The sequence below is a fragment of the Chenopodium quinoa genome, unplaced genomic scaffold, assembly GCF_001683475.1.
Source record: "Chenopodium quinoa cultivar QQ74 unplaced genomic scaffold, ASM168347v1, whole genome shotgun sequence".
Taxonomy (NCBI): domain Eukaryota; kingdom Viridiplantae; phylum Streptophyta; class Magnoliopsida; order Caryophyllales; family Amaranthaceae; genus Chenopodium; species Chenopodium quinoa.
In genome coordinates this window covers 559,869-584,591 of record NW_018742487.1, presented here as the reverse complement: position 1 = coordinate 584,591, position 24,723 = coordinate 559,869, and the positions used below count along the sequence as shown (strand labels likewise).

Here is a 24,723-nt window from a genome sequence, read left to right as displayed (position 1 = left end):
AGCTATATGCTTACTATTGGAGATTAAAAAATTGAGCAACATACTAGCTGTTGTAGCCCAAACAAAGTACGTTGCTTGATTAATTTAGAGACAAGTAAACTCCAATTATATTGTGACATGTGTACAACTATTATTATTATTAATATTATTTATTATTATTTATTCTTTTATTTTTTTCAAGCTACAAGGCCCTTGTAACTCTCACCATTGGAACATTTTGCAGCCAAAAAGTGTTGTAGCTTAAAAATTAATGTGGCAAAACAAGCTACAAGACCCTTGTAACTTACTATTGGAGATGCTCTCACTCAAAACAATTTAATCAAGAGTCGTCGTCAATTCTCACATTTAATTAAAAAAAAAAAAAAAACTTAAATTTCAAAGTCATCCAAATAATAGATTGAAAATAAGTTTTTATTTTTTTTTATTTTTTTATTTTTTTTTTGGTAAGGAGAAAGGCACTAGACCAAGCATAGTTCGGTAACCGAAACTAAGAAATGAGTCGAATTCGGTTTGCATATCTATAACTTTATTTATACTAAAGACGAACTTTGAGATGACACATGTCATCTTCTAATTAAAAATTTTCCCGTCTAAATGTTTTTTTTTTTTGCTAAATATTAACTTCATATTTAACATCAAATTTCTTCCATATGATATTTCCAAAAAAAAAAAAAAAAAAAAAAAATCTTCCATATACTTCATATGTTCTACCAATATATATTTTTATATCTTTCTTACCATTTTTATTGGGTATTAAAGTAGTAATTTTCTATAAAACCTTTTTTTTTTTTTGGAAATTTTCTATAAGACTTTAAATTATTCTTTTTTGTCTAATTATATGCATATGTTGTACTTTGTATTTTAATTTCAAGAATAAACACATCAACAATTTTAGATGGAAAGTAATGAAGTTGTAAGAATCTATACTTTTGATATAATACAAATAAGCAATCCTAAATAATTAATCAAATTATATATTTATACATAACTATGTATTGTTTGTTTAATATTATAGGAATATTAGCTAACAATACCCATTGAATATAATCATAACAATAGTACTAATAAAACAAAAATTAAATTCTCCACCATTCACTAAAAATCAAACAAATAATTAATTAAATTACCCATGTGCTTATCAAAGTGTGGGACTAAAAGTCGCACGGGTATTAACCTTGATTTTATTGTTATAATGTATTGTGTATAATGAAGTTACTTTATTATGTTCAATATTATAATTCATTTCTATAGTAATAATTAAATGATATAATTCGTAATAAAATTTTGTAAAAATCGTGCATTGCACGGGATTTATACTAATTTATTTTATTGAACTACCGTATAAAGACTCGTCCCGTTTATACATTGGACGGACCTGACCCATTAATAGCTGGGGCCGGGTTAGGCTAATTGGGGCTCCAAACCATTGAACACCTCTAATTGTGATAAGGAAAAAAAAAAAAACCAGATTAAAGCGCCTGGTATCTATCCCCCATTGAAGCAGCTTCTGAGGTAATTTATTGTTTCTATTGTCAATTTCACAATTTAAGGTTTAATTTTAATTTAATTATCAGTGTAGTAAGTTTAGGGTTTGAAAATTTGAACTATTGATTCTAATTACAGTACTAAGATTATATGAAAGATGATAACCAGCGAAGAAATTTGATAATTAAATCAAGTATGGCTTTCATACCCAAATTATTTATGTGATAGTTGAATCAAATTTGGTTGCTAATGTATTGCAGAACCCTTTAATGTTAGAATTGAACTATGAAATGGGTTTGTTTCTTTTATACTGGAATCCAAATTTATGGTTGATTTATAGGGATTTAGCAATCGTTAAATGGTTTCTTTTGCAGGTTGAATTAAATTTGCTTGAGAAAGGGTGTTGATGATGCTTAGATGTGTTCTCTGAGTTTCATCATACTGTAGAGTGTACTGCTAATTTTGTCGGGTTTATGAATTTTAGTGTGATAACATGGATTCTGGTTTATTGAGGTCTAGATTACATCATCCCCTACCCGACGTTCTAATTTTCACCCACAAGTTAACTCGAAACGTAAAACGCATGAATTTGTCCAAGGTATATGCCAAGGTGCATTTTGATTCAGCAATTCACCTTAGAAAACCTCCTAAATATCTAAGCTATCCACGCTGTACTAAGCTTCCTCCTGATTTTGGGATTGATACATTCATAAAATCAGGGAATGAGGTTGAAGATCACCCTGAAATGGACGTTCAAATTGAGTGGAGTTCTGATGATCCTGTTGAAAGGGTTGCTTTTAGTGATAACGAGAATGATGAAGGCAAAGATGAGGATGAACATGATGTTTGGGAAGCTGATGAAATCGAGGCAATATCATCTCTATTTCAAGGAAGAATACCTCAAAAACCCGGGAAGTTGAATAGGAGAAGGCCACTTCCACTACCTCTTCCACATAAAATTCGACCATTGGGACTCCCTACGACAAAGAAGCATGTCAGGTCTTCTTCACCAGCAGCGCTCTCAAGACTATCGATATCAAAGCAAGTCTACAAGGACCCAGTTTTCTTGCTCAATTTGGCAAGAGAAATTAGAAACCTTCCCGCAGAGGCAGATGTTTCCTGTGCTCTAAACAAATGGGGGAGATTTCTACGTAAGGGGTCTTTGTCTTTGACCATCCGGGAATTGGGTCACATGGGTTTTCCTGACCGAGCATTGCAGACATTCTGTTGGGCACAGAAACAAACCCACCTTTTCCCAGATGACCGGATTCTGGCAACTACTGTAGAAATTTTGGCAAGGACCCATGACCTTAAATTGCCCTTTGATCTTGATAAATTTGTTAATTTGGCTAGTCGTGGTGTTCTAGAAGCAATTGCTAAGGGTTTTATTAAGGGAGGAAGCTTGAATCTGGCATGGAAGCTTCTATCTGCAGCTAGACGTGGTAAAAGAATGTTGGACTCCAGCATCTATGTCAAGTTATTATCAGAGCTGGGGAAAAACCCTGATAAAGATGACCTTGTTGTAATCTTACTGGAAGAGCTTGGGCAGCGAGACAATCTGAACTTAAGCCTGCAGGACTGCACTGCCATTATGAAAGTTTGTATTAGACTTGGGAACTTTGATTTCGTAGAGTCCTTGTTTGACTGGTTTCAACTGAATGGAAATCAACCAAGTGTTGTTATGTATACTACTGTGATTTATAGCCGCCTGTTTGCTATGAAGTATAGGGAGGCATTGGCTGTAGTTTGGGAAATGGAGCGCTTAAATTGTCAGTTTGATTTGCCAGCATATAGGGTGGTAATTAAGCTATTTGTTGCTCTAAATGACCTCCCGAGGGCAGTTAGATATTTTTCTAAGATTAAGGAGGCAGGTTTTTCTCCAACTTATGATATTTACCGGGGCATGATCAGTATGTACCTGTTCTCTGGGAGGTTTGCTAAGTGCAAGGAGGTATGCAAGGAGTTAGAGTTGGCTGGATACAAATTGGATGCTGAACTAAGGTCCCATTTGGTGCAACTTGATGTATAAAGCTTGTCAGGTTTGTTTTAATATTTGTAGTAATGAATGGCTTTATTCTTAACTATTAAATGATATAGCTAGGCTGTCTAATGATAATTTTGTGCCATTTCTTTCACTTTTCCTTCTCTAGATTATTAAGGGAGATTTTTAGGACGAGCCATCAACAACAAAACATACCTAAGCTCAATGAATAATGACTCCCCTGATCTTTTGATGTTGTGTTAATCATATTCACATAGCATAAACTATGATTGAATGAATTCATGTCATTGCGAGTCTGCGACACGAGTCATGGCCCGACAATTATGATGGTTACGTGACTTAAAAGTTGAGACTCCTAATGAACACGTTAAATTTAGTTTATTGCTTTTGGTTATGAACACATGCAAGTGATGCATTTTCTTTTCAGTATGTTGCCTCCTCTCCTCTATACTTTAGAATCTAGATTATATAAAATACTTCGTCCAAAGGTGCTGACCTGCCTTTTGATGGCCTTTTGTACCTGGATTTTGATCAAGACATCAACTTTTATAATGCTGCTTTTGTTGTGTTTTCTTTCACTGACACTTGACATTTTGGACTTTGGACTGACTCTTGGACCAAAAAATTTGCACCTGGAAAACTAGGGAGAAAAGAGAGAAGAGCACCTGTCTCTGGAAATAATACTAATGGAAAATTGACAACCTTTTTTTTAGACACAAAGACAAAAGTTTTAAATTTTTGTTTAATAAGAAACGAAGAACTAATCATCATCCCAACTACATCGCTCAGAAGAAGGGAAAATTGCAGCATATATGCTGCCATTGCTGGAACAACCCTCCAGCGGGGGAAGGAAAGGAAAAAAAACAGAAATCATTCAACAATTTCAGCATGAAGGCTACAGAAGTTCTAATTGATCTTGCAGGAGAATATATTCATACTCTTACGCATCAGTCATTATAAACCATCATCTAAACAATGATATCTGGATCTTTTCTCCTGTCTAGGTAGTGCTGCCATGAATTATACATGTTTTGGCTTTTCAATGCAGTAATTAATAATGTGCTCTTTCCACATTTCTTTCTCCAGATATGTTTCGTAGAAGTTTACTTCTCCCTTTCCTGACACTGTTACTGCTGCGGTGCTTCTTGTGCAATAATATGAATATCGCTGTGTCAGACAATACAATTAATCACTTATTTTGATGGTCTATTGTTTAGTGAAAGAGCAGAGGTTTTCAAAATTACTTACCGAGGTTGAATCTGCTTTCACAAAGATAGAGCTCAGTCTGAATTCCCATTCAAGTGAGCAAATATGAGGCAGCTTGCTTTCATCAGCTTTTTTTGTGTCCCTCATAACTTTGTTAACCATATCTTTGACCGGAATTTCACCCTCATCATATCTGTACAGTAATTTCTTGAACTTTAGTGCCAAACGCTCTGCCTGTAAGTTTGGAAGAAGGGGCAGGTTCACGGAATTATTGTATAGTTGAATGACAATATGTGATAATTAATTTCTATACTTCTGCAGAGAAAGTAACAGGAACTTTTGCAACAGACAAGTCAATATTGTTTTATAGCAAGGGTTTGTTAAGGAAGATGAACAGGCAGTAAATTGAAGAATAGTATTCAACTACAAATTTAGCGGCACCCCCTCCCTAATTTGGCCTTTATTGCTAGAATACAAGCGAGAGAGGGAGTAAAAATGGTTTTAGTGGGGTGATCGATGGAAGAGTGAGGTAGGGTGACTGGTGTCATGGCACCTAGTTTACAGAGCTGGAGTGAGTGGAGTTGCCAGATGGTTGTGCAACAAGTCAGTGAGTTTCTGATGGCGTTTATAGCGAGTCAAGGTGAGAGAGTGAGACTACTGAGGATATACAGCTTGAATATGCGGGGATGATAGTGTTTTTGACTCTTTTAAGCTGCTGTGAAGTATTCTAGTAAGGTTGGCCACATGGACTATTTTGAGAAGGGGTCCCCAACGCCCCAAGTTATTAGGATGCGAGATAATGCAGAAGTTAAATTAATTTAGAAGATTGCTGACAATCCATATTAGTGGCGATAATTTTCCAAAGAAAAAAAATTATGGGAAAAGGCTAGACATGCAAATGTACTTATTTGGTTACATTGAGGATCTGGGGTCTGCTAGATATGCATTTGCATGTGGTTTGTTAGTTTGTTACGAGTACGATATACTATCGCTAAAGCAAAATTCTTCTGTAGTATCCATCTTGCTTCCCTAAAACAGTTCTACGTAACTGAAATCGTTGTCTACTTCTTTCTTAACTTGTACTGAACTACTGATCAAAGTATGAGGTAGCCCCCTATTACTTTCTTTTTCTTTTTAAACTCTTGCCATGAACTAGATGGTCCTAAATGCTTAAACTTTTTTTGTCTTTTTTGTGCCAATTCCTTAAATGCAATCCTACTAGTAAAACTAATGCTTTTCCATTTTCTTTAACTTTTAAACTCTTGTCATGAACTAGAAGATCCTAAATGCTTAGAAGTTTTTTGTCTAATTCTTCACTTTCTTTTTCCAACCATTTCCTTAAATGCGATCCGACTATTAAAATTTATGCTTTTCCAATTTCTTCTTCATTCACAGGCCATGTTAGTTGTGTGAGCTAGAAATGGAAAGTGCATTCCTGTATTCAGCAACGAAAACTACCAGTACATTTCTTAGCTTCTGACCTTTGGCCATGGAGAATCCAGCCTGCCATTTGTGAGGACATGGATGCCTGGTGGAACCTCTTGAATTCTGACAGATTCCCCTTTTGGTCTGTTTGTTATGTAAATCATGCTTTTCGAGAGAAGATCAGCTACTATCAGGTTGAAGCCGTTGTATTCGTGAGCCTCTTCTGCTACCATCTCCGCATATTCTCTCGGACTTTGTTTACACTGCAACAATACCCATAAAGATGAGCTGATCTATGGCTACATTCTTGTATCATACTGTCTTTGTGTGTGAAGAACAAAAGGAAAGCTCAAAATATTTCAGAAGCTATGTTACTCAGACACGGTTACTTGTGAGTTGTGTCTGGCATAGTAACATAGGTAGGTGAAATGGAGAAAGTGAAGAGTCCAATTAATATAGTCCAAACCTTATAACGCAAGGTATGACTTCAATTTATTGGCTTATTGGGAAACTTTATAGTTTGGGCTTAAGCTGCAAATTTCATGAATACTTACGTATAATGCTCATCCATGTTCCTAAAGTTCACGACTCGTATTTTCTATTCCTTAATGCTTTTATTTACACATTGCTAATTTAAACTGCTGAAGCTCATGTATATTCTATTCCTTCCAGTTCAATGGTGATTGAAACTAGATGTATGAGGTTGAAACTAAGAAGCCTTACGAGCAACTTACCTTGAGGAAACGAACGGGTAACTCTCCTCGGGATTTTGCATCAGCAAGAGTATGAAGCTCCAAAACGTTGGTAATGAAGGCTACCTTTCCCTTTTTAGTACACGCAAGCCAGGTACCTCCACCTATCTCATCCCGACCTCCTAGAATCTCTCCTCCTTCCCACCACCCTAGTGGCTTTGTTGGCCTGTTTAGCAATGTCATAATCCCGTTATCACATGCACGCAAATATATTGATAACCATGTATCTTATTTAACGTATATTAAATGTATTCATTGCATAAGTAAGAGCAGTCATATAAAATGTGTACACTTGCCTGTTGAGATCTTCGTCTCGGTTGAGCAACAGAACGAAAGGGTGGAGGGAGAGTGCTTGCCAAGCAAATGCAGTTATGCACATTTTTTCTCTTCTTTGCTTTTGTTTTCTTTAAGGTGTTTGATACAAGAAACTTTGTTCTTAGCCTTTTTGTATGAAAAAATTTGCTGTTTTAATTGCTTGAATATCGACTATCAAGTGGGCATTGTTGCTGGTTTTATTGACAACTTGATGCACATTTATGCCGTTTTTTTTTTTATTATCTATGGACTAAAATTATACTTTCTCCGTTCTAGTAATATTGCAACAACTAGACTTTTGTACTATTCATCATGCTTGTTTGACCACAAATTATGATTTATACGTAAAGTAAAATATAGTCATGTGGGGTCTTGTTAGATTCGTCTCGTAAAATAATTTCACAATATCAACTTTTTATAATTTTTACTCTTATCTAATTATTGATATTAACATATAAAATATGCTTTGAGATGCGTAATTTCATCCTTATTGCAATATTTGTGGAGCAGAGGAAGTACTACTTTGCACTACTTCGAAAGTAGTCAAGGAGTGGCTCCTTCCCTTTTATAAACACTATCTGCATGCTCCCTTTCGAGGCCATCTATTGTACATGAGTAAGAAAAAATATAACCACGTGATATCTTGTTAAAAAAAAAAAAAAAAAGAAAACAGATGTGGTTTACAAAGAAGTCTTTATTAATTATCATACCTGTACCACTATCATTAGTTGTTATATGGGTTTAGTCAAATTAATCGGGGTGTCATGCTATAATAGAGATTAGTAATATTGATGACTTTAATTATTTGTCAATTTTGACAATAAATTTGAATTGACAAGTTGTATTTCTTGTTGAGATTTATTAAGTTCGGACTAAATTATGACAATTTAATCCAAATATCTTTGTTGGATATCAATTGTCCCGAATTTTAGATTATAGTTATGATTATTTTTTTTCCCCAGAATTTTAGTATGTTCTCTTAATTTTGACAATATGTTTGACAGTAACTCTTTAGAATCCTCTCTTTGTTCATATTTTTGTCTCTTGGTGTTTTAACGTGTTTGACAGTTTAATTTGCTTTTAAACTTATGGCCTCTTCAAAAAATAGTGATACAAAAAAAATAGTGATATACTCATATAAGTAAGATATCCAAATAAGTGGGTGGGGTGGGGATAGTTTTGGAATTGTCCCCGCCGGGGCGGGTATGAGGATGGGTTTTAGACTTGTGGCGAGGATGGGGATGGAAATGAGAATGCCAACATTCGCCCGTCCCGTCCCATTGACATGAGAAAATACAAGTTGATATCCTATATTAACAAAACTTGTTAATATCAAGGCTAATTTTGTAATTTTAGTAGTCACATCAAGGATAATTTTGTAAATTTAGCAACCACACCCCCTTTCTCTCTCCTCTATCACCACCGTACAACCTGCCGCACCACCTTTAGCTTCACCAGCGGACCACTGTCGACCTTTAGCTTTACCAGTCGACCCCAGCCGACCACTGCACGACCTTTAGCTTCACCATTTGACAACCGCACAATCTAACACCACCAGCCGACCGAGCACCACCATTTGACCGCCGCTACACCACAAGTATGAGCGAATCCCTTTCCCTAAGGGGTTTGTATGGGCCCAATTTTCATAATTAGCTACTAGGGTGTCTATTGTTTGACCGGCCAACCACTTTTGATCCGCGAAGGTGGTCAATCTTGGACATAGTCATGGGAATGGAGGAGAGAGAAGAAAGTAGTGGCCATGAGAATGGAGGACAAATTGGCCATGTGAGGGGAGGAGTGAGAAAAATTGGTGATATTAACATGTTTTTATTGATATAGGATATTAATCTGGTTTTCCTCCATTGACATCCCTAGTAGTGATTAAACAGCCAAATTACATCTAAAATATCTATTATTACAACAGTTTAAATAGTACGAGTAGCCTAGAACTTCAAAATAATTCTACTTGTATATTAATTGTATGCACTATAATTTTTTTTAAGTTGCTATTTTTTTTTTAATACTTTATACATATATATAGTCAAATACTACGTTCCCAAATGTTATCATCAATTTCCCCCGGCCTAATGTACGTTTGTTCTTATACCAAGTACATTACTTTGTAGTTTTGTTTTGTTCTGTTTTGTTTGTGGTTGTGTTTTTAATTTTATTTTTCATATGTTTACTTATATATTTATATTATTGACAATCCTTATCTAATTCCTAGTTACCTTACCTCTTACTTGGTTACTGCCTTACTCTTTCTTACTTTATTTACTTGTTTGTTACACTACTCACCTCATTAACAAATTCAACACTCTCTTTTCAAATTGCCTAAATTACATGAAGATAAGAAACATCAAGAACGATTAGGAACACAATGAAGTAGCTTAATAAGATCTTGTTAGAATTGTTTCCAGGTGTAATTTATTAATAACAAATTTTTGTAATTTTTTTGTTATTGTTATTATGTTATGATATAAATGATTAAAATTTTAAAATATGTTAAGAAAAATATCAACTAAAATAAGGGAGAAAATATTAAAAGAAATTTAAAAAATCAGATAAGCAATGACAATTGTACGTCTTGCATGTTTACATACTACGCATAACCATTACAACTCCGTAGCCTAATTGTGCATGCGCATGCATAGCTTGTTGGTGCTTAAAAGATAAGTTTGCTACGTCAAGATTGCCTTGATACTGTTAATGGCTTAATTGGGAATATGTATTTAGGAAAATTATGAAAATTGGCCAATTTATGTCTTGCATGTTGCATGTCTTTGACCATTTCGAGCATTTAACAATTTAATTATGCTTACACTGTTTAAGATTGGTTTAACACTTTGTTTCCAACAAGTTTTGAAAGAATCTATCCAAAAAAAAATATATAAAAAAATAAAAAAACAAACAAACAAACTTAGGGTTCGTATGGTCTTTAATTTTTAATAGTTTTGCCTACTGTTATCATTCCAATCTTACTTTTATAATTTTCCCTATAATTTTAATTGACTAAACTGCATAGCTTACATAGCTACCTTTTATTTATTTATTTTTTTAATATAGTAATAAATATTATAGTCTTTTTTTTTTTTTTTTTTTTTTTTTTTTGCAAACTAGTCAAATTTATTTAATACTAGTGCATAAGCAAAACTTTTGCAATAAGAAAACGCAGAATATACATTACTTTATTACTTAATATATGTCTTGGCCTCCTCGAATTTTATTTCTTGGCTTCGCCTTTGGCTGTGGTTTTCTATTTTTGGTTTTTTGTTTTTCAAAGTCCTATAATATATGTTATATAATGAATAAAAACTTAGTCAAACTTATTAAACTTATGATAATTTTGAAAATTGGCAACAGAAAAGCAGAAACACCTTTTTCTTGTTTTTTATTTTTGGTTTTTTGTTAAAAAAAAAAAACTGAAAATATAAAACGATACTAAACAAGCCCTTAGTTATTTTGTAAAGTCTTGTGTGTGGTCAGTTACAAAAAAAAAAAAGGTTACATATAGTGTAATCACATATGTTTTTCTCTTTTTAGGATGACCCTTACTTGTTAATGTGAGTAATCTAACAAAATTATAAGGGTAACACCTTATTTTCTCTATCAGAATAATCTCAATTTATTACAAACTGTCAGACAGTGGTGGAGTCAGAAATTTCAAATCGGAGGGACAAATAGAAGACATCGCATGATGTGGCAAAATGATGTTAGAAAAAAAAACTTGACACAAAGATAATTAAATAGCCGAAGTTTAGATTGTTAAATACTTGACACGTGAATAGTTAACTAGTGGAAAAAAATGATGATTTCCTTGAGACTTCATTCTTTCTAATAGGATTTTTCGAAGATCGAGTTGTTTTCATGTTGTGTTTAGACTAGTTTGAATTAAATTAGGCGAATCATTTGACATGTCATTAACCAATTATCATATTTAATTATACAATCAAATTATCAAACAACTTAAATAATTAACAAGTTAACAATTGAAAAACCTTAATATTCTAACAAAATAACAAATCTTTATAATATCTGATTCAAAGTGTGGGATTTAATTTTCAACATAAACCTCAAGTAATAATCCAATATATGCATATAAAATATTATCATTCAAACAATTAGAAATTACTCCGTATGATTACAGTAGAAAATATAGTATGAACTCTATGGAGTAGTTAACTAACTTATGATTACAAAATAAATTCTTAATATAAATACAAGTTAGAAAAAGAAAGTAATTAAAAAAAATGATTTTTTTAATGAAAAACCTGATTTTTTTAAAGTAGGGGGGTAGGGGGGAATGTACGTCCCCCTTGTACCCTCCTCCCTCCGCCCCTGACTACGGAGTATTTGATTAACACCAATTCTTAATTAGATAGAAAGTAACTTTATTTGTTTTATTCGAGTAAATCATTCTTTTGTTTTGATTTTAAAAAAATAATAATTTCACTTATTTATAATAATAACCCCATTGGACAATAGTCGTAAGCCATTTGCTCAATTAATTGTATGTATGTGAAATGGTCATAACACCAACTAATGATGTGGCTAATCACATAAGAATTTGTGTTGTAACTAAATGAGTAAATCTAGTGACAACTTTGATACTTCCTCCGTTCTTTTCATATTGCACAAATTAGGCGGAGGACACACTTTTCTTTGCAGAGGGAAAAGGAAAAGGAAAAGAGAGCTAGAAAGGAAAAAAAAAAATATACAAAATAAAAATTTGACCATATAATTGTAAGCTAAAGAAACAAGTGATAAAAACAAAATAGTAAGTATTTATTGAGTATTTGCACTGTGAAATTAAATATATACTATTTTCTAAAATGAGTATAGTGCAATATTTGTGAAATTATTGTTGTAATCAATAACATAATAATAAAACAGACATCAGAAATGACACGTGTCACTTCGTGGTGCTGTGTTTTCCCTCCAAAATCACCATTTTTTTTTCCTTTTCCTTTTTTAGTTTGTCAAATCTTCATCAAATATATTTAACTTATTATTATGATATAACCTTCCTATTTGACCACCATTATTTTTTCAAACAGTAAAAAAGATTCACGCCATTTATATTATAGCATATATCTAAAATTGTCAGCAAAATATTATTCCATATATCGCCAATATATATTTCAAAAATAAATCTGCAAACACATTCAATAATAATTTATATACTTAAAGTGAAACCAGGCATGACACATGTCATTGTATGATTAAAAATTATCTCTACATTTTTCCCCATTTTTTTTTTTCAAAATTTCAAAAAATCAATTTATATAATATAATAATTTTTTTTTCCAGTTTGACAATCAAATTTTTTTCTATATACACTCAACTAGAATATTTTTACATATCTTTCAATTATTTTGTATTTAACAAAATGAATAAAGATTACGTAATATTAAATTAATACTTTATCTAAAATTAATCCTATAATATTATCATTTTTTTTTTCTTTGTTTCAACTTTACTACTTTTGCAATAAAGTTCATTTCAATTAAAAAAGATCATTTTGGTAAATATATATGTACAAGTATATCATTTATTTTTACACTTAAAAGTAATATTAATAATAGCAGGGCTACTGCATGGATATTAAACTAGATTTTTATTTTTTTTAAATATAAAATCTCATAGACCTTATTTATTTATTTTTAAATAAAACGATGTTTCAATAACCTTGACATTGGTATAAGTATTAAAAAATAATGGTATAAGTACCATTATTGTTGAATTAGTATTGCAATTTACAGCATACACCAAGGATATGCACTTGCATACCCTATGTGTTTGCTTAAAAATTTCTACAGCCATTAAAAAATCGTGTAAATTTTTGTAGTGTGTTGGTTATTGTTTCTCATTTGAGTGCTGTAGTCCAGTGTTTAAATCCTCATAGCTTGATTTCTCCTAGTTTTCCTTTTTAAAATTTCATCATTTATTTATTGTTATACTAATCAATCATATTTTGTCACTTACTATATTTTAAGCCAATTAATTAGATTGTCTGATACAATTGCTTTAAAAAAAACTCTTATACAATTGCGAATATTTTCTTATAATGATTCCATCGTTAGTTTTCCTATAAATTTGAATAACATAATAACACCTTAAAACGATGATAGATGAGATATACAGTAAACTATAGTCAAGACAATATTTTAATTTTAATGCAAATTATTGTCTACATGAGTGTGCATACCCCATATGCAAATTCTGAATACGCCACTGGTTATAATATACTTCGTAAAATTTAGTAACAACTATGTAATGCACGGGACTTAATCTAAGTAATATTGATAGAATGGAGAAAGTATTAGATAAAATAAAAGTTCCTTAATCAATGGAGGAGGGGTGGTCAAGAATAATGGAGGGGGAAGGGGTTGGTTTTGGTTTAGGTGGAAGGTGGTGATGTGGGTTAGTAAAATATTTTGGGGTGGGTTAATAATTTAGGGGATTAAGGTTAAAAATGAGCCTTGTAGAGGGTCACTGAAAACTATAGCAAAAAAAATTTTCCATCAAAAGAATTTTCAATCTTGAAGACCAGCTGACCAGTATGTAGAATTTCTCTATACCCCCCCCCCTTATTTTTTTGAAAACTGATGCTCCTTCCCTTCCAGTAACATAGTTACCGTATTTATATTAGTTCGAGGTCAAAATAATGAATATCTTGACCAATAATTCTCATTGATATATACTTCCTTCGTTTCGTATTAGATGACGCATTTTATTTATACACGTTTGTCAATGCATACTTTCTAATGCAAATATCTTTGATTACATATTAACAAAAATTATAAAAAATTGCTATTTAAAAAATAAATTCTGAGACAAATCTAACAAGACCCCACATGACTATACTTTTTCTTTACATGAAATCACAAAACGAAGTCAAAGTTATATAAATAGTGCACAAAGTCAAATTGTGTCATCTAATTTGGAACGGAGAAAGAACTAAATATATACAAATAAAATGTTGTTAGATTTATTTTAATGTGTAATTTTATAATATCACATTTTAACAATTTTTATAAGTACAAAATTTAATAAGATATTGATGTACAAATATACATCTTAAAGATCAAGTAAATTGAAATGAGAATTATATTAAGGATTGGAAGGAGTACTCGGTATGGAATTTAGTAACCTTCATCATAAGCAAATTTTCGTGATTTGTCCTCCTCAATTCTAGAAGTAATTAGGAGGTGGTGACCGAATAAATTATCCTAAGATGCTCAAAATTAAGATTGAACCGAATTTACTACTTCACTTTCTTGGCAAAATAAGTAAACATGTCGTATTCGTTTTGTTGAGTGTCTAATTATTTTTGTTTATCAAATATATACTTGTAAAAAGTCATGTGAAAAGCAAGATAATTGCATAAAAAGTATTTGATAAAACGAATTTAAATTGATTTAGGTTTGTGTCACGTGATCTCATGTCATGTCAAGCTAAGAAATTGCTCAAATATTTCAGTTTAAAGTTCGTGTTGTCATTTTAAATGTATCTTATTATACCAAATGGCCATATTTCTTAGCTTTCTTATTATCCCATCAATTTCATGTGGAAATTAAAGCAATAAATTTGGTACAATCTTGTAGTTGCAATGAATGAATTGTTGCGCCTCCTTTGCTCTATTGGGAAAGATCAAAGATGGATGTACGTTGTAGGAAGCATCATGCTCACGTAAATACTGTTTATAGGCCTTTTAAATTGATTAATACTCGTTGCATTTGTAAAGATGCCATCCAATTTTGCTACTATTTGCCTACTTTGGTTACACATTGAAATGCCTATAATCCAATTTGGGTTGCTGAGTTTGCATAATCTTTGCGCCTGGCTAGAAATGTTGTTGGTTTTATTTTCTACGGAAGAGATTTCTCAACACTAAACAAGTTGTAAAAGTTGTTGGAGTCGATGGATATTTTTCCTCACGACCTCCCGTTTCATTTCAATTGTCACATACTCCCTCCGTATTTTATTACTTGCTTCATTTTTTTAGACACGGTATTTTAGGAAGAATAGTAGAAAGTATTATTTTATGATATAAGAAGAGTTGGTTAAAGAATTAAAAAAAATTAATTTGAAAAAGCAAAAGTTAGTATAAGTGGAGATGAGAGAATATGAAAATATTAAAATACGATATGAGAGGACCACTAGTGTGAAGGAAAATACTTGCAGTAAAATACTAGGTTAGTTCCGTGCGATGCACAGTTTTAATAATAAAAAAGTTACTTGATTGTAAGTGTGTAGTATAAATATTTTAAGCAAAACATAATAAATCGTGATCCCTCTTGTTAGATTAATTGAGCTAAAATGAAGGACATGATGTTAAATAATCTAATTAACTGCATAGCTAATAAAATTATAAAAATGTTACCATTCGTTTTTGATTCATTATAGAAAATTTGAAAAATTAATAAAGAGTAGAAATTCCAAACTCTAATCACTAATAAAATGTAGGAGTTTTTTTTATATATAAAAAAAATCTATGTAGGAGAAAAAAAATTATGTGAAAGAGACCAATCGTCAATTAATTTTACCGCATAGGAATAGAAATTGTGTATTTAGTCAATTTAGTCATAAAGCTATTAGAAAAATGTACTCCCTTCGTTTCATAATGTTAGTCGCATATGTAATCAATCACATAAAATAAGAAAAGAAGAATATTTGGAATTTAACGTTAAAGTACAAAATAATTTATAAATATTTTACCTTATTTAAGTTTTTTGATTTTTTTTTGGGAAAACATAAGTCATAATCAATAATTCAAAGTAGAGATTTCCTTACTTAGAGCTATGTCATCAATCCACTTCCAATTAATTCCAAAAAAATTAAGTTAAAAGTGGAACATAATCAATATGGGTTGATCTTTTTGAAACGCCTAAAATAGTATATGAGACTAACATTATGAAACGGAGGGAGTATAATTAATCAATCATTTCCAAACATTAGTTTTACCTTGAAAAAGAAAAATAAATAAATATGTCAATAATAGTTTTGAAGGGAATTTTTTTTTATAATAAACTGCCACGTGGATAGTTATGATGTCAGTGGTAATTACTTTCGTATTAGTTATAGATTGTTAAAAATTTCTAAAAAAGGAAATGGAGCAAGCAATATAAATACGGAGAGAGTATCAATATATCACTTTGGAATAGATTAAAGGAAAAAAAAGTGAGAGAAATTAAGTATGAGTTTCATCTTGAAAAATGTGGTAGGGAGAAAAAAAAATTACCAAAAAGTGTAATAATGTATTCTACGAAATTTAATTAATTTGAGACAACTTGAAAAAGATGGGGTAAGTAATTGAGATATAGGACTTTATTAGAAATGAAGTACGCATACCTAAACACTAAGTTGTGCAAAAGTGAATTGTTAAATATCGCCCGTAAATCTCTACATAAAACTCACAAATTTTCATTGAATTGACACTTTTGCCCTTAATATAAAAAAAAACCTCACACACTCTCATCACCCAGCCTCTCACCCATCTTCTTTCTACCACAAGGAATTAGCGGTGGCGGAGGCGGAGGCGGAGGCGGAGAAAGGTGATCACGGTGGCAAGGTAATTTTTTTTTTAAAAATTAAAAAAAAAACCTCGAAGAGGGCGTGGCGCCTGGCCAGGACGCCGTGGCTACGGTGGCAGCGCCCAAGCCAAACGCCGGCCCCATAGCGACGGCGGCTGGACGGCACGCCAGGGCCACGGTGGTGGCGTCTTGCGAGGGCGCCGCCACCGCCGTGGGGTTGGCGTCTGGCCTAGGCGCCGCCACCCTTTTTATTTTTTTTATTTTTTTTGTTTATGTTTATATTTTTTTTTTTCAGTTTTCTGTAAAAAAAATTTATTTATTTTTTTAGATTTTTTTTTGTTTATGTTTATATATATTTTTTTATTTTATTGTATGTTTTTTGTTTATTTTTATAATGTTTTTCAAATTTGTTGTATTTTTTTATGTTTATATTTACTTTTCAATTATTTGTATGTTTTTTTTTTCAATTCTGTTGTATTTTATTTGTTTTTTTATGTTTATATTTATTTTGTATGTTTTGGTATTTTTTTTCATTTTATTTTGTATTTTTTTTGTTTTTATTTATTTTGCAGTGTTTTGTTAATTTTTTTTTATGTCAATTTGTTAGTATTATTTTTGTTTATTTGATATTTTTTTTGGTTCGTTATTTTTTTTAATTTTTTTTATGTTTATATATATTTTAATTTTTTTTAATGGAGTTAGGTATCGCATTTTCGACCTGGTGCGAGGAAGAGTATGGAAGTTATTAGAAGTAAAAACTATTCAATGAAGAGCTCGGGGCCCATACATGTTAGATTGGGTGGTATTTTGGCCTCGACTCGTAGAGAACGGGTTCACCATCACTACAAGAAATAGGCCAGATTCCGACGGACTTAAATTCCGTTGGAAAAATTCGACATTTCCGACAGAATTTTGGTTTGTCAGAAAATTCCGTTGAAAAAGGTAACACTACTGGAAATAGGCTGAATTCCGACGGGCATAATTTTCGTCGAAAAATGTCGAATTTTCCGACGGAATTTATGTTTGTCGGAAAGTTCCACCGGAAAATGTATTTTCCGACGGAAAGTCCTTGGAAAATGTATTTTCCAACGGAAAGTCCCTCGGAAACTTTCCGACGGAATTATTTTCCCTCGGAAATTAACCATTCCGACGGAAAAACAAATTTCGACGGAAATTTCCGTCGGAAGATTTAATTTCCGAGGAATTAAATTCCGTTGGAAACCTTTTAAAAAAGTCAAATAATTTCCCAAGGCATTCCGACGGAAATACGTTTCCGGCGGAAAAATCCGTCGGAAATTATTTTCCGAGGAAAAAAATTTCCTTCGGAAATTCTTTTCAGTAAATCGTGAAACAGAACGTTGCCGCTTTCAATTTCAAACAGCAAAGTAAAGAGAGAGAGAGAAAGAGGAAGAGAGAAAGAGAAACTGCAGGCCGCCGCTGCTCGCCCCTGCTCGCCACGGTAATACTCTCTTCCCTTTTTTTTTTTTTTTTTAGGCTGTAGAAAGGGAGGGAGTGGGGATTCGTGGCTGCGGAAGGGGAGGGGGTGGGGTTTCGTGGATGGGGAATGGGAGATGATGGGGTCTCATGGCTAGGGTGAGGGAGATGGGGTTTCCGGTTGCAGGCTTAGAGAGGTGGCGGTTTCAGGTTAGTGGCTTGAGAGGCGGTAATTTTGCGGGTGAAGGTGGAGGAGTGGCCATTTCGAGTGGTTTAGAGGTGCTGGAGGTGGTTCGGGTTGCCGACCTGCGAAGGTTTGGGTGGTGGCAGGGGCTAGGGGAGGGTTTGGCTTCGTTTTTTTTTTTTTTCCATGAAACCCTTACCCACATTTCCTCCAAATTTGCAGCCCCCACTGCCGGTCAGCCACCACCGAGAAGCCGACGCACCCCCCTTCCACCAGGACCACCTCCACCACCACCGCAAGCGACCACCGCCAATTGCCGCAACTCCGACCATTGCGCCTTCTCTTCAACGGTAAATTTCTCTATTTTTCAATTTTTTTTTTTGTTTAATGAAAAGTTGCTTAATAATCATGTTATTGTCCTTTATATTGGATGTGTTTTTGCTTGATTTTTGTTATTTTGTGGGTTAATTTGTAAATTAGTAACTTAAATTAAGGGGTTTTTAGTGGGTTATTAATTTAGTGGGTTATTTTGAGTAGGTTTGAACTTTGAAGATTGTTGTTATTAATAATTGTGGTGGATTAAGAGATAAAGATGATTGTTTGAATGTTATTAAACAATAACCTAAAGTTGTAAAGTATTACAACTCAATATTTTTTGTTTTTATTTTCTTTTTTGATATAAGTATTACTCCATATTTGCTACACACCAAGTAGAAAGATGAATATAAGGGTGATTTTCCTTAATATTGTTAAAATAAAAATTAATTCCTTCATTGTTTTGGTGTTTAAACAAATTTCTCAATACGGTCAATGTAAAATCAAAACCACTAATGGTATTAATAAACCCATTTATGTTTATTTTAGTTTTGAATTTTGTGTAGGATTTGTACAATGCATGTTAGTTTAGTTTAATGTATTCTAATATAATGTACTTTAATTTAGTTTAGTTCTATGTATTGAATGTTAGTTTAGTTTAATATTATGATATGTTAATTTGTTTTGGTTTAGTTTAATATGATGTATGTTAGATTACTTTAGTTTAATATAATGTAGTTTAGTTTGATTGTGTTTGATTTGGTTTAATTGAATATTATGATGTTATGATATGTTAGTGTTGTTAATATAATGAATGTTAGTTTAGTGTTTATATTTTGTAAATGAATCATTTGCATAATCATATGCCTAGATACCCGTTCAAGGCATACACATTAGGAGTATGTCTTGAATAGTCCCCGGTTGGGACTGTCCTTGTACGCTATTCCTCACTTAGGTGGTGAATGTATGCCTTGTTATTGATTCTAGGGAATATCCTGCCTGTCATTTCTCTACAATGTTCTCTAGGTACATATGAAGGTGTGTTTATTTGCCTATATTGTATACTTAGAGAACTGTAGGGAAATGCTGGCGGATTTTCCATAGAATTGAAAACCTGGCTTACATTCACTAGTGAGATTAAACGTACAAGGATGGGTTAGTTTGGAGTGATAAGGACCCTTTGGAAGTATTTCAAATCTCATTTGCATTTCCATAACACTTTGGTGGATTATAACTAGGAAATACGCTTTATGACTAATGTGATTATACATATGTGTGAGTTGTGTAGAAGTTGTAATCATGAAACGAACAGAACGTAGCTGGATGTATGAAAGGAGGGTTGGGCAAAGTATTAATCCAGAGTTCGTGAAAGGGGTTGATGATTTCATTCAATACGTCAAAGATAATCCCGAGAGTAGTAACCCGAACGAAGTTAGGTGTCCATGTGCTAAATGTAAGAACAAACGACTTTGGGATCCAGAAACGATAAAAATTCATCTGTTTTGCACGGGTTTTATACCTAATTAATATGAGTGGATGTGCCACGGGGAAGGGTTTATGAGAGTTCCTAAACGGCGGTCCAACGAATACCGTGACATGGTTTTCGATGCTTTTGGTCATAGTCAGGACTAAGGGAATTCAGAGCAAGCTAGTGTTTCATCAGAGGAGGAGCCTAATGCATAAGTTAAGCATTTTTTGGATTTGTTGAAGGCTTCTAAACGGCCATTATACGAAGGGAGTTCGTTGTCTGTGCTAGAGATGGCCGCTAGAATCACTAGTCTAAAGTGCGAGTATAACCTGCCCCACAGATGTGTTGATGGGTTTTTTTCTTTGCTCAGTGAAGCAATTCCTAACAACCACCATATGGCCGACACATTCTATGAGGTGAAGAAGATTGTGAAGGGCTTGGAACTGCCTCATGAAAGGATTCACGCATGCCCGAAAAGATGTATGTTGTTTTGGAAGGCTGATGCTCAGCTGTCGACATGTAGGGTGTGTGGCAGCGACCGATACAAGCAGACTTCCAAGGGTAGTGACGTGCCTTTGAAAGTTTTGTTTTACTTCCCGATCACACCCAGGTTGCAAAGGCTCTTTACAACCAAGAACATTTCGGAGGAAATGACATGGCATTCCAAAAATCCCCGAGTTCAAGGCACAATGGCACACCCTAGTGATAGTGAAGCTTGGAAACACCTCGACAGTTGCTTTCCAGAGTTTGCCTCCGAGCCTCATAATGTTCGGCTTGGCTTGTGTACAGATGGTTTTGCTCCTCATGGCAAGTTTGGGGGACAATATTCTTGTTGGCCTGTCATTTTGACCCCTTACAACTTGCCTCCTTCAATGTGTATGAAAAGACAGTTTATGTTCCTTTCGTTGCTCGTTCCTAGTCCTAAAAACCCTAAGGGCAACTTGGATGTGTACATGCAACCGTTGATTGAGGAGTTGAAACAGTTATGGGAAGTAGGCGCGCATACGTACGATATAGCAATGAAACAGAATTTCACTCTTCGAGCAGCCATCCTATGGACTATTAGTGACTTCCCAGCTTATGGTATGTTGTTCGGTTGGGGCACATCTGGTAAAAAGGCTTGTCCATATTGCATGGAGAAAAGTAAAGCATTTTGGCTCGAACATGGTTGTAAGGTTTCTTGGTTTGATTGCCACCGCCAGTTCCTTTCGACTGATCACCCATTTTGGAATAGTAGGACTGCATTATGAAAAAACAAAGTCGAAAAGGGTGCACCTCCACACATTATGTCAGGTGAGGAGTTGTGGGAATGTGTGAAAGATCTTCCGAAGGCTACAGATGGGCCCGAGTCACTTCAACGCCTCAAAAAAGAAAAGAAGGGGTGGTTCAAGCAAAGCATCCTATGGGAGCTTCCCTATTGGAAGCATCTGCGGATTCGTCACAACTTAGATGTCATGCACATTGAAAAGAACTCCTTTGATCAGTTAATTCACACTATAATGGATGTGAAAAAGCATACGTGTGACACGACATCTACTTGAAATGACATTGCCAGATATTGTAAACGTCCGCAGCTTCATCTTTAGGAGGATGACAGAGGAAAAGAGGTCATGCCTAGGGCTCCATTCACTCTTGACAAGGCTCAGAGGAAAGTTTTGTGTGACTGGGTAAAACAGCTACGATTTCCCGATGGTTATGCCTCCAATCTGAGCAGATGCGTAGACATGCAAGCATGTAAGCTACACGGAATGAAAAGCCATGACTGTCACGTGTTCATGGAGAGGTTGTTGCCTACTGCTCTTAGGGAATTGCTCCCAAGCCATATTTGGAATGCAATAACAGAGATCAGCCAATTCTTTCGCGATTTATGTTGCTATACAACATCAGTTGGTGACATGGAGCGATTGGAGAAAAACATAGCTGAGATTTTGTGTAAGCTTGAGAAGGTCTTCCCCCCTGCATTCTTTAACTCCATGGAGCATTTACCTATTCATTTACCATATGAGGGGAAGTTATGCGGTCCTGTTCAGTATAGGTGGATGTATCCCTTCGAAAGGTAAATCAAAGACCCATGCATATCCTATTTCTTACATCAGATTCAATGTCATGTCGTGTATATACAATTACATAACTATGATTGCAGATTCCTTAATCATTTGAAACGAAAAATTGGAAACAAGGCTCGAGTTGAAGGATCCATTTGCATTGCTTATATCACCGAAGAGATAGCAAACTTCTGCAGTAACTACTTTCAGGCGACGGTTGACACTAAAAAACGAGATCTCGGTCGTAATGTGAATGCCGACGTGGACTCCACAATGGATGACTCTGAGATTCTAGAGTTGTTCACGGAGGATAGCGGTCGTGTGTCTAATGAGGGCAAAACTCGGTTTTTAGATGAAAAAGAACTCGAGTGTGCTCATTTGTTCGTGTTACGGAACACCGGGATTCTTGGTGAATACGAAAGGTAGAAAATTTGGTCTTTGAACTGTGTTCAAAGTTGTGAACAACTTAAATGATAACAATGTTGATTTACTTTTTTTATGTGCCTCGTAGGAAGTTCGAGGACTACATTCTTAGTAGTCGACCTTATTTGCGTAGAGAAGAAGTAATGGAGAAATGCGAAGCTGAATTCTCCGATTGGTTTCATCGCAAGGTGATATAAATTGTCTAAATATGACATACATTATGATTTAATATTCCTTGCTATTCAATTTACTCAATTAGGGATTTGTGACTGTTATATTCTAAACGTGGATAGGTTGTTGAGGAGGACACAAATTCTGATGTGCTGCGAGCACTGTGCATGCGCCCTTTCAAGCGTGTTCGAACTTGGAAGTAGATTTTTGTCGGTGGCTTTAATTTCCATACACATGCCCATGGCAAGCACAAATCTACGATGAATTATGGCGTGTGCGTATCAAGTGAGGATGGCGGAGAGTACTTCGGCATTCTAGATGACATTATTGAACTGGTCTACACTGGTCCTGAAAAAGAGTAAAAGACTATTTTGTTTAAGTGTAGTTGGATGGATTGTGGTAGGGGAATGAACATACATGAACAGTACAAGCTTGTCGAAGTGAATCATACTAAGAAATACCCCAAGTATGATCCCTTTTTTTTATCTTACCAAGTGACTCAAGTGTACTACGCATCATACCCTAGCCTGAAATGGGATCGAGTTCAATGGTGGGCTGTGTTTAAGAACACAAGCAATGTTAGTGGTGGATGCTCCGGTGGACTTAGAGTTTTTGCAGGCACCATCTCCACAAGTACATGCAACACTTTGCCCGCCGAATGATATTCCAGACTACGTCGTGGATGACGATGATGACGTTGGTTTTATTGTCTCAAGCGATGAAGATGATGAATCTAGCATCAACTCTAGTGATAGTGATGAGGATGATGATATCGATGTATTATTAGATGATAGTAGTGATGATTCCAGTAGTGATAGTAGTGATGACATTAATGAATAGGAGGATATGTTACTTTCCGATGCTCAATTTGGTTGTTACTGTAAAATAGACAATGGTCTTTTAATAAATCATTACTTTTACGCTGAAATTTTATTTCATTGTATTACACTTGTAACTTTTAATATGATGTCATGTTATTAACAACTATTTCAGGTGAACATGGCTAGCGGTAAGATAAAGGTAAACGGGTAATGGAGCCCGACGACTCGGATGAGGACATGGCGGATGTGGATGCACATGATTTGGGTACTACTCAGGTATGTATGCTCTCTATATTGATTATATATTTAGTTGTGTTCAGCCTTATTTCAGCCTTAGTCCAATCTCTACATTTATGCACCAATATTTCAAGCTTGTTCCTAATTAGCTTATGTTTAATAATGATACTCAGGTGGATTCTTCCAGCTCACAACGAGATCAGACGCAGGAGCATTCTACGAAGCCGGTTTTAGACCCTATTGTGCTCTGGTATGTACATACATTCAATGAATTGGTTTTATATACTCGTAACTATTACGTGTTAACAAGTTTTATACAACTTTTTTGATGGTGTTCATCTAACCCTGTTGTTTAAATGTAGGTTTGACGACAACAAGGTGAGGAGTGCAGTATCCGGGGCGCTGACCGGGTACTACCGCGAGCCTTGGCGGAATTACGGAGAGGTGGATGAAGCAACGAAACAACACTGGTGGAGCCTATTCAACGTAAGCTATTTTAAACTTAGTTAATACGTTTTATGAAAAGTATGAGATAATGAAGTTGCGTATATGACTAACCAAGTTCATCATTTGCAGAAAGAATTCACCTGGGCACCTGAGCTGACCGAGGATGTAAAGCAAACTTTTGAAAAGAAGTTTGCTACTCGGCTGCGTGACATGTTCTACACAGTCACGCACAAGATGAGAGGCGCCAAGCCAGGGTGGCTGAATGAGGACGTCCACAAGAAAATGATGGAAGTTGTTTCCAGTGATCCAACTTTCAAGAAGCGATCGGCCCAAAACAGGAAGAACAGGAGGGGCGGCTCAATGGAAAATCCGGTTGAAGCTACCCACTATCAAGGGTCGATATCTGCTGTACAACATGCAAAACGGATGGTAAGTTTGTTGAAAAGGCAGATAAAAT

General features: G+C 34.3%; 2 protein-coding genes across 3 annotated transcripts; one reads left to right on the top strand and one right to left on the bottom strand.

Annotated features, from left to right (window-relative positions):
• Window positions 1-1,231: 1,231 nt before the first annotated feature.
• Window positions 1,232-6,873, top strand: LOC110719807 (pentatricopeptide repeat-containing protein At2g01860-like). 2 transcript variants are annotated; one of them, XM_021898793.1, is made up of 3 exons: window positions 1,232-1,512; window positions 1,860-3,524; window positions 6,791-6,873. In XM_021898793.1, exon 2 carries the CDS (start codon window positions 1,979-1,981, stop codon window positions 3,512-3,514), a length of 1,536 nt encoding a protein of 511 aa, XP_021754485.1. In that variant the 5' UTR covers window positions 1,232-1,512; window positions 1,860-1,978; the 3' UTR covers window positions 3,515-3,524; window positions 6,791-6,873. The 2 variants fall into 2 exon arrangements, with proteins under 2 accessions (XP_021754485.1, XP_021754484.1); XM_021898792.1 differs by lacking the exon at window positions 6,791-6,873 and adding an exon at window positions 6,089-6,196 and having other exon boundaries at window positions 1,235-1,512.
• LOC110719808 (transport and Golgi organization 2 homolog) lies at window positions 3,531-7,587 on the bottom strand. The gene is made up of 5 exons (XM_021898794.1): window positions 7,167-7,587; window positions 6,853-7,036; window positions 6,175-6,381; window positions 4,736-4,927; window positions 3,531-4,654 (listed from the first exon to the last, which is right to left on the bottom strand). Exons 1-5 carry the CDS (start codon window positions 7,247-7,249, stop codon window positions 4,508-4,510), a joined length of 813 nt encoding a protein of 270 aa, XP_021754486.1. The 5' UTR covers window positions 7,250-7,587; the 3' UTR covers window positions 3,531-4,507.
• Window positions 7,588-24,723: the final 17,136 nt, after the last annotated feature.